The sequence below is a fragment of the Dreissena polymorpha genome, chromosome 7, assembly GCF_020536995.1.
Source record: "Dreissena polymorpha isolate Duluth1 chromosome 7, UMN_Dpol_1.0, whole genome shotgun sequence".
Classification (NCBI taxonomy): Eukaryota; Metazoa; Mollusca; class Bivalvia; order Myida; family Dreissenidae; genus Dreissena; species Dreissena polymorpha.
In genome coordinates this window covers 12,676,464-12,693,665 of record NC_068361.1, presented here as the reverse complement: position 1 = coordinate 12,693,665, position 17,202 = coordinate 12,676,464, and the positions used below count along the sequence as shown (strand labels likewise).

Here is a 17,202-nt window from a genome sequence, read left to right as displayed (position 1 = left end):
ACATGATCGAAGCAAAAAAAATTTTTTCCAAATTGGAAATCTATGTATTCCCGTGCCAATGAAATCTACTTATTCACGTGCCAATGAAATCTACTAATTCACGTGCCAATGAAATATGTCTGTTTTAAAAATGCATGCCGACGAATATAAATGGGCCGTGCTCTGTGAACAAAGGGTTTTAAGCATGTACGTAATGTATCGTCGCAAAATAGCCTGTGCAATCCGACAATTTCCGCGTGTATAACATTTTTCGATAAAAGGAAGTCTCTTCTTAGCAAAAATGCTGGAGGCCGTTTTATCAACAGATCTTATCTTAGCGGATCTTATCTTAAATCCTTGACTTACGATTTCATTTACGATCCGCTAATACCCGTTTTATGAACGCCGTCGTAAGTATCGAGTCGCAGCTAAGATTTTAGTTAAGCGTACGATCTGGAAAATCGCGAACCAGTCAAAAAACCTCACACGATTTCCCGCGTGAATGTCAAAAAAGCAAGATGGCCGACAACGTAAACAGAGGCAAGTAGTTAATGATAGTTATGATTTACTAATAGTAGTGCTAAATGTAGGGATATCATGAATTATGTCTTCAAATATTGTAGCGTTTATGTCTGTCAATTTGTCTCGTAATTGATACTGAGTTTTTATTAAATTCATATCGTTATTTTACACCAAAGAATCGAAATGTTTTATGCATCTAAATTCTAGTTGCAAGTACTGTTATAACGAAATCATATTTTCCGGCGTTTGGAACTCTCAGCCTTTAAAATGACAAATCGTTATTGTGTGTTTATATCTAATGTTTTTGGCAGAAGAGTATTCGAGTATCAATCAATACATTATTTCTATGCCCCGCATTTGAAGAAAACAATTTATTTTTTATGTTTGTTTTTAGAGTAAATGTATCTCTCTTTTCAAGAAACATTCTAATCTTACACATTTCCGCTTCTTTCGCTATATATTTGTTTTCGTACTTCTTCTTCTACTTCGTACTTATAATGAGAATGCTCCTCGAGTAGGGAGCGAACCCACGAACTCCCGATCACTAGGCGGACACCTCATCCACTACACCTCCGCGATGGTATATACGGTTGCCTACTGTATATTTATTTTTGGCATAGAATTTACTTTATTACCCAGTGTACATAGCTTTAGAATTAATTTTCAATTGTAAACACAAACCTGAAAACTATCACTCAATTTCAGAGTGAACAGCATTTGATTGTGTAGCCCCAAGATAGACAAAGTTATCAAGAAATGGACGGACTTTAAGGTATATTAACAAATGAAATCTCATGACCCTTACTTACTAACTTACTCTTACCACAAAATGATTATTAAAAAATTCACAAGGTCAGTCACATGTAAGATTTTAAAAATGAAAGTTAGACTGGGAGCAAAAGGTTAATTTTGTACTTTGAATTATACATAAAAACATTTCTAATGAATTTGCACGGAATAATCATTAGGAATAATAATTGTTGTGTATTGTGTGTTTGCTGTTTTCTATTGACACATTCCAGTCCAGTTCATGTATGTAAATATTTTTTAACATATTATGACATATATTTAACATATTTATTTCTTATATTTAGGTTTTTGGTATCCATTCATCACTTTTTTCGTTCAACTGTGGAATGTTTGAATTTGAACACTTTGTACTTTCTTTTCAGACGCACAACAACAACCATGTGTAAATGATGAGATCTCATCCATCACATCAGTTGAACAAAAGTTGGTAAGATAATTAATCAAGTACACAGTATAAAGTTAGCACATTTATTCGTGTAGGTGTGTCAATGTTACAAAACACATACAATAAATAAGGTTTAACAACGTTATCATAATCACAAATTAATTATGTGACATAAATATCGTTATTTATTAAGTTACTTGGTTACAGATACATTTCAAATTGTAATAAATGCATAAATCAAAATATCTTTGTCATTGAATGTACATGTTTGTATGTATGACAGCTCATAAAGATCGATTGTCCATATTTATTAATAAATATTTATCGTTAGATAGAAGTAATTTCGCAAAATACCACAATAAAAACATTGGGCATACTTGCATATGAGTCCCGCTCTGTGAAAAGGGGGTTTAATGCATGTGCATAAAGTGTCATACCAGATTAGCATGTGCAGTCCGCACTGGCTTATCAGGGACAACTTTCTGCCTAAACTGAATTTTTGCTAAGAAGAGTCTTTCTTAAAACGAAACATATAATACAAGCGGAAAGTGTCGTCCCTGATTGGCCTGTGCAGACTGCACAGGCGAATCTGGGACGACACTTTACGCACATGCATTAAACCCCATTTTCTCAGAGCGCAACTCATATATAAAGTTATTATGGTGATTTATTAAATACATGTTATTTAAAAACAAGAAACCGTCGGAGACGGTTGATGCTCCCCAAAGTTGTTTTTTGTCACAATATTGCACTATATATTCAGATAAAAGGAAACGTTTTGAGGTCACAGTAGTTGGGGGGGACAATAATTTTTTATAGACAATTTCAAAGGGCCATAACTCTGTAAAATATCATATGACCAGAATCCGCTGATAATATGCACATCTCCTCTTGGTCGTGAAGCTTTCCATAAAGTTTCATTGAATTCCGGTCATTAGTTGCTGAGAAATAGCCCGGACAAGAATTTCACTATATGTACAGTTAATGGAAAATTTCAAAGGGCCATAACTCTGTACTAAATCATCCGACCAGAACCCGCTGATAATATGCACATCTCCTCTTGGTAGTGAAGCTTAAAGTTTCATTGAATTCCGGTCATTAGTTTCTGAGAAATAGCCCGGACAAACATTGTGGACGGACGGACAGACAAACGCATGGACTGACGAAGCGGCGACTATATGCTCCCCCCAAAATAAATTTTGGGGGAGCATAAAAAAGGTTAATCACATTTCACAATACCAATTGTAAAAATCAATTGAATATTAATTTTTTTTAGTAAATACAAAAAAGTTATAATTTTTTACATGGACTTGTAGAAAATAAATTAACGAGTATACATAAGCTAAAATAACATATTGGATTACTTATGTTATTTTACGAGTCATATTCATTCATATATAATCATTATAGGAAATCCGCGAAACAGCGCATGTGAGGCCCAGTCATTTGAGCCGGTAAGAAAAAATAGATGTGAGTTCCATGAAAATTAAAGATTAACTTATGAAGTGTAGATCATGAATGTGTTATAATGAATCAACAATCCATCTTAACATAAATGATACAATTCATTCTCAAGAATTTTTTATATGAAACTATTAGTTCCAACAGAACCTTGTCTGATGTGCAGTATACACAGTACATGCTCTTTAAAGAACAAACAGAAACCACATCTCTTTATGTTACAATGTTAACCTTTTATTTCATCACTTGTCTCACAAATACAAATTTTATTAACATAAAATGTATTTCATTTTCAGATAGTGTTCCACTTCATTGTTCCCTAGCTGTAGAGTTGTTGGAGAAAACCCTGTATTGTTATGTTACAAAGATAATTAAATAAAGGAGTAGAATTTATTTTCACTTTGTTATACTATAAAGGAAACATATAATCATCGTACGCATTGCATAAATGAATATTGTAAAAAGGGTGTCTTTAATGAAAAAAATCCAAAAAAGAATGGCAGAAATTGTCAATATCCACACTTACAAAGATGTTGACCACACTTGACCGAAATGCAGCAGCTCATAGACAAGAAATCATTAACTTATTAAGTTATTTTGTATCATTAGCAGAAACATAATGACCATCTTTCATCAACAAAGAGTCAAATATTGAATATTAACACATGTCGCCGAACATAGACTGACCACAATGACTCACCTATAGCACTTCGTGCACATGTGAGCATAAAATAGCAACTACATAAAAAAGTTAATGATGTGTTGTCCATATAAGCTGCATTTTGGTCCTGTTGTGGACTGTGCACAACGTCATCCACTTCTTGTGCCTAAGTAAGTTGTTCAGGCAGTGGAACCTGCTAATCTATGCATAAGTTGTGCAGACGCATTCATGCAGCCACTGCTTGACAGCACTCATCGAGTCTCATGAATAAACAACCGCCAGTTTTATGTAGACACGTGTCAATAGAGAATAACAATCAATATTAACTAGTGATTTAATTACAATATCCAATTTATTATCAAAACTAATGATTATTATGCATTTTATTTAATTGATTTACATCTTCAGATAATAATTAAATTTAAGACTAAAATGGGTAAAGAAATAAATTCATAAAACAAAATTTGCAATAATTTATGGCATCCATTTTTATCAACACATGCACGTGCATATGAAAGCAACTTTAAAATCTGTATCAAATGTTTTTTTACTACATGTGTCACCTTCACTGATGCCCCCATGTCACGTTGAGCTACACAAACAAGTCCATCAGTCATTAAAAGACAAATTTCTTCAGTACAAACACCTTGTGTACATATGCTCAAAACTTGAAAACAAATAACAAAACAAATTTAATTACACATTTGTGTACAGCTACAATTCATTAACACATTAAGGTCATTCAACAGTTGCTGTTATGCAAAATCTATCCACAGATGAACAGACAGACACAGAGAACGAACAGGTGCAATTCTTACGGCTTTCCACGGTGTACGTTTACTAAGTTGTTATGATGTAGATGTGACGATTACAATTATGCTCTAAAGATTATTAAAGGCATAAAGCATCACACTTTTTATCCAATATTTTGTGGGGAGATTTATTTTGTGCTTATTAAATGGTGTCTTATGTTGATTAACTGAATGTGTTTAACTGTTTTGAACTAAATAAACATACATGTAGTAAGTTTACATACCTAAATCTACTCTTTGGCAGTCCAAAAGCCCTATCAACCACAGTACACTTGACTGGGCATTGTTGTACCTATTGTTGATAGCCAGAGCCCCCCAGAAGGTGTCTCTTGTAGTTTTATTCCAGAAAAGTCTTATAACAAATTCATAATAAGCTAAGTTTAAGTTGGAAAAATCATAACGCAATGTTAAATTCATTTAAATTATAAATTTAACATTGATATGCATATTTTATGTGTTGATACAGTGTGTACACACATACAGAAATATAATTGAATCTTTTATGTTGTTGAAAGAAATTAAAAGTAAAATTATGTATGCACATTAAACACATTATATTTTAGTAATGTGCAATGCATTGATGTAAAAAATATTTTGACACAATCTCAATGAACCTGCAAATAAACTATACTTTAATATGTGAAATGTGTTTCACTAACTTTGTTGAATGATTGGGGCATCATTTTAATTCACATGTTTTATGATTTAACACTATTAGTTAAGCCACTTCTGACTGACAAGTGACATTGTCATTTGGCAAGAGCGTAACTAGATCAGAATATAACTTTGCTACCTTGCATCTCACCGTGCAGTGTGAGATATATGTTGCTCAGCTACTGTATATATTACTGTACAATTCATAAATTTAATATTGATGATGTACATACTCTTATTTCACTTTCCGCGTACTGACAACACAGACTGATAAGGATATAACAACACTTTAATGATTTAAATATAACAGGTAATTTCACAGATCGTCTTTATTTGCTCGGCGCCTCGTCTCACTGCGCATGCTCCCAACGCGCTTCCGCCAGGTCACACACAACAGTCCAGCAGGTCAGCCACAACACTCCCCCCGTCTTTATTGTTGGAGCCGCTTCCCGGAACCCGGTACCTCCGCCGCAGGTAATAGTCGGCCATCTGCTGGGTGTTGTTGTTCGTGCCCATCCTGGATCGCCAAACTGGCATACGTTGAGGACCATCAATTACTAGGGTTAATCTACAGGGCAACCTGCCCTGTGGGGATCTCACCAAACAGGTTGACGGCGTTTCTTGTAGTGATCTCCAGGATATGCTGCGTCGTCACCCCTCGAAGTCCCGCCAACATCGCCGCCACATCCCCAACTTCCGCTGGCGCCGAAAACCTCATATGGGGCCTCGTAAAGTAAGGGGCGTCTGTTTCAATAAGGAGAAGATCCTCAGGCATGCTGACTACAGCGGCCACTTGCTCCGGGGTGAAATTTTCAACAACATGCATTATCGCCCTGTGACTCTTCAGGTGATCTTACACTTACACTTGCACAGAAAATCACTTCGGGTGTGAAAGCACAAATCTGGAAAGCCGCGTTACTTTGCCCTATTTCCATAGTTCTAGAATTGTCAAACTGACATTTGGGAAAGTCATGGTTCGAAACTACATTGCCCTGGTTACAGGCTTCTGCTGGATTCTTGTTGCCACCACCTGGCATGAATGAGTGATCGTCTCGCCCCCCAGGATCCCAGGGATATGATCCTAGCTGATCAGCTGTCTCTTGTCTATTGGAAACGTCATAAACTGACTGAACGTTCTCCACTTCCGTGCCATCCGACGGTGTACTTGAGCAAACTGCTCCTTCGATGCGAACTGATTGTTCATGTTCTGACATTGTTTGGTCACCCCTCGTTTGGAAACTGCCCTGCTCTACTAGGCCAATGGCGTCGTCGACGTCTTCTGTGAATGCAGCCCACTGATCATGTGCACGGGCACAGTAGTGACAACCACCACAAGGCAAGTCGGCAGGTATTATTCCTGCAAGATACGAAGGACATGGACTCAATGTGTCTGGAAGACGTGATAACGCGTCAGCATTTCCATGATTTTTTCCAGGTCGGTGTTGCACGATCATGTGGTACTGTGCCAATTCTTCCATCCAACGGGCCAACTGTCCTTGTGGCTCTTTGAAGCGCAATAGCCATGTAAGACTTGAATGATCACTTCGGACAGTAAAGACTTTACCTAACAGGTAATATCTGAACTGCCTAGTAAACCGTACAATGCTAAGAAGCTCTTTTCTGGTGGTGCAATATCTTCTCTGTTCAGATGTCAGTGAGAAACTACTGTAGGCAATCACTTTTTCCACACCGCCTTGAACTTGACTGAGTACGCCACCAATGGCTGTGTTGGACGCGTCAGTATCAAGGATATATGGGTCTTGGTGATTCGGAAGACCTAATACAGGCGCCTTGATCATGGCACCCCGTAACATCTCAAATGTCTTTTGCTGATCTTCACCCCATTTGAACAGGTTCCTGCCGGTCAGTGCATACAAGGGCTGTGCTAAACTAGCAAAGTCTTGAATAAATGACCGGTGATAGTTCACAAATCCCAAAAACCGTTCAACGTCTTTTGAGCAATTTGGGATTGGCCAATCTGCAACCGTTTGAATGTCTTTTTCCGACAGAGCCATATCTTTTCCATTAATAATGCGTCCAAGGAACTCGACCTTCGGTTGGAAGAAAATACACTTCTTCGGTTTAAGCTTTAAACCATGCAGACGGAAACGGGATAGAGCATCCGCTAGGTTTTTCAAATGTTCATCAAACGTCTTTCCCAGGACCAGTACATCGTCGAGGAAGGCTAAGACCGTTTTCCATGTCAACCCACGCACTATAAGGTTAACAACCCTTGCAAAAGTGGCGGGGGCATTTGTCAACCCAAAACCCATGCGCACATGTTGGAAAAGTCCATATTTTGTTATGAACGCAGTCTTCTTCCTGTCCTCCGGGCTGATTTGCACCTGCCAATAGGCGGCATTTGCATCCAACTTGGAGAACCAGATGTTTCCGGCCAACGCATCGAGACAGTCCTCAACCAGAGGCAAAGGAAACGTATCTTTCACAGTGACATTATTCAGCGCTCTGTAATCGATACACCACCGGACCGACCCATCACGTTTTCTTATTAACACCGGTGCTGATGCCCACTCCGAAGAACTTTCCTGGATGACGCCCGCATCTAACATTTTCTTCAAATGAGCCTCTTCCTCCCCTGCAAAACATGCTGGGGTTCGCCGCATTCTTTGTTTGATCGGTTTGGCCTCACCCGTATCTATAGTGTGTTCAATGGCGGTGAAACTTCCTAAATCGAACTCATCTCTTGCAAACACATCTGCGTAGTTGCATAGTAACTTGGCGAGTGCTCCGGCTTGTTCATCCGTCAACTTCCCTATCGACGCTTTGTACACTTCCTGCAGATGGACAGGAACAACTTTTTCCTTCTTTTGCTGTTCCGACTCACCATGGCAACCTGCCACGGTCTCCGGTTCTCTGGTTTTACTCAGCGACCTTTTCAGCTGATCTGACCCCACCTGGCAACCTGCCACCGTCTCCGGTTCTCTGGTCGACCTTTTCTGCCAAACCGACTCCACCTGGCAACCTGCCACGGTCTCCGGTTCTCTGGATTGACTGGTCGACCCGGCACAGGACAATCCCAACGGATTTCTATTATATTCCGCTGTTAAACGGTGGTCTACTTCAGCTACTGGATGTATCTTGATGCCATCATCTGTCGTTGCTTGGAAATCGCCTTCCTGAAGAACCTCTTCAAATTCATAGGCGTTCCCCACTACCACGTTTTTCTTGATAGTCTTAAACTGGTCAGTTGGGTTCACAAAACACACTACTGGGACTTCATTAGCATCCCGAACAACTTTTGGCACCAATACCTGCAAGTTGTTCACTGGTTCAATGTAATATGCCCCCAACGTTCCCTCCAGTTTACAGGGGACCCTGACCACTGAATTTGGCGGTACCACTGTTCTTTTAGACATGATGATCCTTGCAACCACCGGTTTGTCCCTAAATGTTGTGTTTAAAGGTATACTTTCGCCATTGACCAATAGGCAGTCTGTGTGCAAATCAATCAATGCCTTGAAGTGCCGCAGCAGGTCATGTCCCAGCAACATCTCATCGCTGATTGGCGCAACGCATATCCCTTCCCTGGAAGACTGTTTTCCCAGCTGTACATGGATAGGCTGTGTCACAAATCCCTTCAGAATAGAATTCTTATCAGCAAGCTGCATGTTGATATCCTTGACCTTGCCTGGTTTCCGCTTTAACCGGTCATAAACTTCTGAAGACAGTATGGATATATCCGCTCCAGAGTCTACCCGAGCCCTAACCTGCCGGTCTCCCACCAACATATTCACATAAGACGACCCTGCCGTCACGACCTTGACTGCTATCGTCTCCCCTCCACTTGCTGATCCGGATTTGTCTCCTTTTTCAGCCGCCAATCCAGATGAAGTCTCCTGCTGCACTTCAACCGGCGCTAACAAATGGCCTCGTCCTACATCGGGCTGCGGTGCCTGGCCTACGCCACCGGCCCCTTGGAGTTTAAAGGCTTCTGTGGACTCCTTTCAACCACTTGACCTCCAGACTTTTGTTTAAGGGATTCCTGATACTCCCTACAGTCTCTTTTCATATGGCCCCTGCCATTACAATGAAAACATCTAAAGGTCTTCTGTGGGAACTTCCTGTCCTTGTTACTTGTTGAACTGTTTGATGCTAAACTAGCTTCAAACTTACAAGTTAACTGCTCAATCGCCTTTTCCAGACTCTCCATTCTCACGTCTGCCGGGGACTGAACTGCATTGACTGTGACTTCTTGGTCATATTTCCTGACCTTCTTGCCATCAACCACTTGCGAAACATACTGATGATGTCGTACCAGATCAAGAGCATGTTGAATCGTTCGTGGTCGTTCGAAGCAGGCGTGCTTTCCCGCTTCCCTGTCAATACAACCTTGACAGAACCTAGAAACTGCCTCCCGTTGACCAAACTGATCTGGAAGGTCCCTAAAAGCAGGCGTTGCCAGAGTTAACACTCTATCCGCCCAATCTTCTAAGGATTCCCCCGGCTGCTGTGTAGCCTGCTGGAATTTGGCTCTACTGTTTTCGGGTAGTTCCTTGGAACCAAAGCGCCCTTCCATCTTTCTCATAATGTCACGGAAAGAAAAACTTTCTCCCATGCGCGTCTCAATGGTAAAGTAGTCCAGAGCCTTTCCTTCTAAGCACCAGTTGAGGTAATCCCGGCATTCATGGTCAGACCATTTGTACACCTTTCTGTAGCTGTCAAACTTCTGTTTGAATGACAGCCAACTGGTACGTCCATCATACCGTAGGTTCTTCGGCATCTTCTTGGGATCACCATGGACTCTAGAGTGGTAATCATCCTCCGATAAACTACCAGATTCTGAAGTCGACCGATAGTAGAACCTGGATCCTGATGACCTTGACCTACGGCGACCATGCCCATGACGATGACTCCTCCTTGCTTTACCACTGTGTCTCGACCCCGATCTTGAACTTGAGTCGCTGGAGTGGTTCCTGCGCTTTGACCTCCCACCGGATGGAGCATGACTTTGGCGGGTATGTTTGCGAACCGGCCGTCTGTCATCGCAGTCGCTGTCGTCGTCTTCCCTTGATAAACTATCATGGGAACGGCGATACCTAACATGGCCAGATGTCCTGTATTTTTTACCTTTGGACTGCCTTTCATCGCGCTTGCGTAATGACCGTTTGTCATCACAGTCATTTCCGGAGCCGCTGCTGGCGTCTTCCCTTGATAAACTATCATGACTCCTCCTTGCTTTACCACCGTGTCTCGACCCCGATCTTGAACTTGAGTCGCTGGAGTGGTTCCTGCGCTTTGACCTCCCACCAGATGGAGCATGACTTTGGCGGGTATGTTTGCGAACCGACCGTCTGTCATCGCAGTCGCTGTCGTCGTCTTCCCTTGATAAACTATCATGGGAATGGCGACGCCTTAAATGGCCAGATGTCCTGGATTTTTTAGCTTTACGCCATTTCTCCGCTCGCACCGGTGAATGACCCTCGGAGTCACTAGTCTCGTGTTTCTTGAATCTCGCACCGCTTTGTCGCTCCAAGGGCTTACATGGTTTGTCATCTTTCTTCGGCTGCAAAGTGTCAACATTTTTCAGATTAGGCTTCTGTTCGACTTGCTGCTGGCCTTTCTCTAATTTGGTGGCAGCGCATGTGCTTTTAAGCCTTGCTGCAACATCCAGCTTGGCTGTACCTGGGGACTGGACCTGTACACTTGCTGGTAGTGAGAGAGCAAACTGCTCAACCTCTGCAAACTGCTCGCTAAGGTCATCTGAAACGACTAAACTGAAATCCTGCTCTGCCTCTGGAAACTCCACAAGCTGCAGCACATGGCTGGGGACAGTTCTTCCCAATGCTAATGACAATAACTTTGGTGTCATAGTCCCATATTTTTCCCTTAATCGAACAATAACCTTTGCAGTCTTTTGTCCCACCCCCGGAATTGCACGTAACTCTGCCTCTGATGCAGTATTAATTCGAACAACCATTTTTAATTATTTTAACAACTAGATGAAACAAGCACGGGTGTGTTGCAAGTCTAATTAAACGATACAGAGTTGTGTTATGTATATATTGTACTCTTTAGTTTCAATCTGAAGTTACCAAAATAGTATAAACAATGTATTAAAACCAAGTTTTTATTTATTATTTTTTATTTTATTTTTAATAACAATGTTAGCAAATGTTCTCTTGTCCAATTAATTAATGGCAACAAAAGCCCACCATACTATACATACCAACCAAACTGGTTAGACGTATATGAGCAGCCGCGTTCCAAGCACCTCCCTCCTTCTTATCACTGTAGTAGAGCCCCTTGTTGCAAACTGCAACACCTCTGTGCACCTCCGCAACCTGCGATGGCTAGAAGATTCCTTGCACAAACTGCGCAGCACCCCTGTGTACCACCGCAAACTGCGATAGTTCTAGTGCACCTGAATAGATACGCATAAACACGTGACGTCACAGCAACAATCGTTATTTTTTAGGAAATAACCGTCTCAAACAAATTTATTATGCCAAACTGGCTCAAATTTGCCTATAACTAGTTGTAACTGATCGTTCTCTACCGACAAATGTTCTCTATACGATCTACGCAGTGAAACCCACGGTTGCAAAAACACGTGTTTGCCAAACTGGCAAAAGTTTAAAGTCGTTGTTTACCCTGAATCCCGGTGTTTTCCGCAATTAACCTCGTCGCCAATGATGTACATACTCTTATTTCACTTTCCGCGTACTGACAACACAGACTGATAAGGATATAACAACACTTTAATGATTTAAATATAACAGGTAATTTCACAGATCGTCTTTATTTGCTCGGCGCCTCGTCTCACTGCGCATGCTCCCAACGCGCTTCCGCCAGGTCACACACAACAGTCCAGCAGGTCAGCCACAACATTGACAGAGCATTGATATTTAAATGTTGGGATTGCAAAGTTTATGACTTATAATCGTTGGGGCAGATATTGCAGACATTATACAGTGCATTATTTATTATTCATTAGATAGAAAAAACTTCAAAACTTTTCGCGCAAAAGGCATATCAGATCCAGATCTAACTTGTATAGCAGCGTCCGAAATGTGAAATATCCGAATGCTAGTTCACCCGTTAACATTCAATATTTAATGACAAATGAACTGTTTTACTTCAAAAGAAACCATAAAACATTTGTTTTGATAAAAATTGAATAAAGATGACTAAATACTTACCTATTTAACGAATTAATTGTCCAAACATCACAAATTTCATTTCCCTTGGACGTTTAATGCAGAGAATGATATAACGAACATATTTAACGTTATCAAACATAAATACGTCCAATAGTATCAATATTTCTCCATCACGGAGATCGCTAAATCCTTTCTTTCTCGAAACATTCTCATCTCTCTTGGTTGACCAACGTTTAAAGCGCGTGCGGCCGCCATGTTTACGAAGGTTTACGAACGCTAAGAGTGGTCTTACCCAGTCGTAGCTTTAAGCACAAATCTTACGACATCTTAGCTGCGATTTCTTTGATAAAACGGTACGCAGTACTTACGATAAGCGTACGACAAAATCCTACGAATCTTACGTAAGATCACGCTAAGATCTGTTGATAAAACGGCCTCCAGTTTCGGCGTAAAGCGTTGTCCCTGATAGCGGACTACACAGGCTAATCTGGGACGACGCTTTACGCACATGCATGAAATCCCCTTGTCACGGCTCAGATGATTAAACAGTACGTCCATCGACTCGCTGACTGTGACACAGGTACTTACTGTTAAGGTTTGTAAACTTCGGTTTGCTGTTTTTGGCCACGTAGAGCATGAAGTGACCCTGGAGAGTGGCTTCAGTTCCGTCCGTAAACAACATTTTCATAAACAACTCGTCGTTCCCAGAGTACGTCATGATATGCTTATTGTCTTTATAAATGACTATATTCCGGGCGGTTCCTGCAGAAAAAGCATCTTTAAGAAGCATCGTTCACATATAATAACATACAAATATGGACCTCCTTTAAGAAGAGACAAGCATCGTTCACATATAATGGAATACAAATATGGACTTTTTTTAAGAAGAGGCAAGCAGAGTTGACATATGATGGCTTACAAATTAGGACCTCGTTCTGGAAAACGGCGCATAAAGCACTGCGTTTGATTTCGTCCCAGGGACGCACGTGTTAGGCAAATCAAGCTGAAGTTATATGAACACCCATTGTTTGTATAACAATTATTTTTTTAATTAAACTGGCAGAAAGATTTTAAAAACATGTTTAATTCATTAAATTGTCTCGATTAGTAGATAGGCCGATGCACTTATATCAGCTATAATATTTTACATTAAGTTTATAAGTGTAAGGTCTTTACTTAAAAGATTTGTGTTATTTAATATTTTTCATGAAAATAATAAAAACTTATTTTCTTTTATTTCATTCTGTATTGTACCAGTAAATCATTGATAAACGGGAACCGTGCCTTCGTTTTATTAATATATGCTCGATTGAATCGAAAGACATGGGCTCAATGAACATATTGAATTCCTGGGTAGAACCTGTACTTTATATCTATTTGGGGATATCTATAGAACGCACTTAGTGTTGGGATCGAACCCGTGACTTCCGGGTCGCTTGGCGGATACCATATCCACTACGCCAAAACGACCTTTAGAGCAGTTCATACTACGGTAACCAACTTACTACAATGCTACACCCGAACATTACTTACTACGGAAGCCTTCTAACTCCAATGCCATACCCGAACATAACTTACTATCGAAGCCATCTAACTCCAATGCCACACCCGAACATTACTTACTATGGAAGCCTTCTAAATCCAATGCCACACCCGAACATTACTTACTACAAAAGCCTTCTAAGTCCAATGCCACACCCGAACATTACTAACGACGGAAGCCTTCGTGCTCCAATTCCACATCCAGGTTAGAGCCGCTGTTAAAAGTCTGCGTTGTCCAGGTTGTGTTGTCTCTATCGGTGATGTTGAAGGTTGCTAGGGTAAGTTCGTTCACCGTGTCCTCGGTGATAGAATAGAACGCTGGTAGGCCGTGCAATTTCGGGGTCTAACAGGTACATGTAGGAAAATAATGCGAAGACTACACTAACATAACAAAACGATGAAAATATGAGCCTTGTTCTGAGAAAACTAGGCTTAACGCATCTGCGTAAAGTGTCATCCCAGATTATCCTGAGCCGTCCGCACAGGCTAATCAGGGAAGACACTTTCCGCCCAAACTTGAATTTTGGTCAGGAAGGACTTCCTTGAATCTAAAAATACCATAAACGCGGAAAGTGTCGTCCCTGATTAGCCTGTGCGGACTGCACAGGCTAATCTGGGATGACACTTTACGCACACGTATTTGCCCAGTTTTCTCAGACCGCGACTCATATCTTATCTGCTAACAATAACTGAACTTTATTATAATATAACATAATTTTAAACATTTTATCGGGAGAAAAACTCATACAAATAGTCACACAATTTCCCCTCATTATTAAATGTTCCGTTACATAACGTTCCATTTCAGGTACAATTGTAATTGTTTTTCGTTAAAACATATTTACACTTAGTTGAGACAGTATTTTTACATAGCTGTAATAATTTAACACTTGACTTTCGTTAGAAATCAAAATTATTTCAAAGAAATGAAAAAGCAATTGCGAAACATAAAGCTTTGACGAAACACCCAATTCCAATCGTGTTCATTTGCATGTATTATATAAATAGTGTTGTTAAGTTTTCTTGACCAGCGCTTGTCAAAAATCGATGATCGATGACAGTAAGACACCCACACTCACCCACGTGGAATGATGACCGAAATCGCCTTATAGATTTGTGTTTAGGCCTTTAAAGTACTCGCATAAATTAATATTTTCAGTAGCCACCCTATCCTCAAGCCCCTCAAGAGCCCGGTGTTTTATTGGTTGTGACGTCAGTGCGTAACTACTAGACAAAGAGTCTCTACAAGACAGCCACCACTTCTGAACTCCGGAATCCGGATAGTGCCATCTATAATCTCGCCTTTTTTTCATCAAGGGCGACACACGACACACGAAGCGATACACGATATTTTGCGCGACAGTCGCGGCGACGCACGATATATTTAACACGATATATCGCCTTTTGGGCTACCTACACAAGGGCGATATTTCTCGGTACATTCTCGCGCGTCGCTTCGTGTATCGCGAAAAATATCGTCCGTCGCGTAAAAAAACATAGAAGTCGAAATTTTAAAAAGTCTCAATTGAGTCGCGTTCTTGGAAAACTGGGCTAAATGAATGTACGTAAAAGCACATATCGCTTGATATAATTTGTCGTTTAAATGAAGCCTTTTCTAAACGTAAATCCAGTCTAGGCGTAAAGTGTCGTCTCTGATTTGTATGTGAGGACTCCACAGGCTACTTTGGGACGACACTTTACGCAAATGCATTTAGCCCAGTTTTCTTTGAACGCGACTTAATTGTTCTAATAATTGTATACCTATGTAGCTAGTATATATTATCTACAAACTATTAATAGCTTGTAACTACTCATTGTGGGTAAAGTTAAATAATAAAATGTGGTCACTTGTTCAAATTAATAACAATCTTCAATGTATCCTTTCTGAAGAAAATGAAAGTATATAAAAATCGGTATTTGTAAGGATTTTTTTTAAGATTACTCATATCATCCACCGGATAAAATATTATAACTATTTTTAAATGTTCATTTCTTAAGTCCTCTGCGATCTAAAGTGTACATATTTCTGTTTGTTAATTGAATTATACATATTCAGCATTTACATTTTATTGCCATACTTATTGATTTGCTTTTAACGTTTCATGCTAATCAGTCATGTGGACTATGTTAATAAACTTGTTTAATCCTCGTCGTCATTTACTTTCCGCGCTGTTAGAAATCCATTCGGTTTTACGAGGTAAAGAGTCTTCACCTTAACGTTTAGGTTAGATAACACTAATTGCAATTGCAATAGGGTCCCTATTTTACTTCACCATCAATCAAAATTGTCGAACTTTATGTCATTTAGAAGACGAATCTGTCTTCTTACAATAATTCAAATAAAATGATACCATCTCGCAACTGATTACATAATAAACTTCGAGCAAGGACAAGCACCTTTAAAAACAGGGTTTCGGCAGTGGGATTTCGACAAAAGCACAATACTTCAATAAACGCACCCAAACGTTCATCTTTCAACGAAGTCCCAAATGAAATGCACCAAAATGTTGAAGAAACACGTGTGATTAAGAAAATAACCACACAAATCGAGAAAATGACCAAATAAGAAATAGGCACTTCTTTCGATTAAGTGGAATTTAACCTATAAATACCATGCTGGGTCCGCAGACGATTTATTGCTTAAAACTTACTATCTTACGGAGGATTCCGGAGATATTCGATGTATCACGATTGCTTAAAAACGTGGTTGAAAGCTCCTACCATTCTATGAGATAGCTGTTCCGAATCATTATGCAGATCTTCCGTGGCACTTGAAATTCGATTACATAACCAATTGCTCCACCTAAATAGCAAAGTTAGAATAAGGGGATAGAATTTTTAGCTGTATAAAATCTTATTTGATTAATTGCAATTAGCTGATCAAATCAGCCTCGTTCTGGGAAAACTGGTCTTAATGCATTTGCGTAAATGTGTCGTCTCAGATCTGTCTGTGCTAATCCGCTTTCGACAATCTCCGCTTTTTTGGTATTTTTTGTTTAAAGAAGGTCCCTTCTTAGCAAAAATCAAGTGTAGGCGGAAAGTGTAGTCCCTGATTAGCCTGTATGTACTGCACAGGTTAATCTGGGACGACACTTCACATGTATTAAGCCCCGTTTTTCCAGAGTGAGGATCTAATATTCAAGAATGTAACTCTGATGTGTCTTACGAAAATGAACGCATTATCTTTTTAAACCAAACAAACAACAAGGCAATAATGTGATCTTCAAATAGCAAGCAATATGGTTCGATTATCAA

At 39.9% G+C, this 17,202-nt stretch overlaps 2 protein-coding genes and 1 long non-coding RNA gene across 14 annotated transcripts in view; 2 read left to right on the top strand and 1 right to left on the bottom strand.

Annotated features, from left to right (window-relative positions):
- Positions 1 to 17,202, top strand: part of LOC127837159 (uncharacterized) — a 915,490-nt gene that overhangs the window by 763,099 nt on the left and 135,189 nt on the right. The window lies entirely within an intron of this gene.
- Positions 1,115 to 3,550, top strand: LOC127837176 (uncharacterized). The gene is made up of 4 exons (XR_008029160.1): positions 1,115 to 1,273; positions 1,674 to 1,738; positions 3,107 to 3,150; positions 3,454 to 3,550. It is a non-coding gene; the product is annotated as an uncharacterized LOC127837176 (long non-coding RNA).
- On the bottom strand, positions 8,190 to 12,028 carry LOC127837160 (G patch domain-containing protein 8-like). 2 transcript variants are annotated; one of them, XM_052364073.1, is made up of 2 exons: positions 10,546 to 12,028; positions 8,190 to 10,230 (listed from the first exon to the last, which is right to left on the bottom strand). In XM_052364073.1, the coding sequence occupies exons 1-2, from the start codon at positions 11,220 to 11,222 to the stop codon at positions 9,204 to 9,206; spliced, it is 1,704 nt and encodes a 567-aa protein (XP_052220033.1). In that variant the 5' UTR covers positions 11,223 to 12,028; the 3' UTR covers positions 8,190 to 9,203. The 2 variants fall into 2 exon arrangements, with proteins under 2 accessions (XP_052220033.1, XP_052220032.1); XM_052364072.1 differs by having other exon boundaries at positions 8,190 to 11,666; positions 11,896 to 12,028.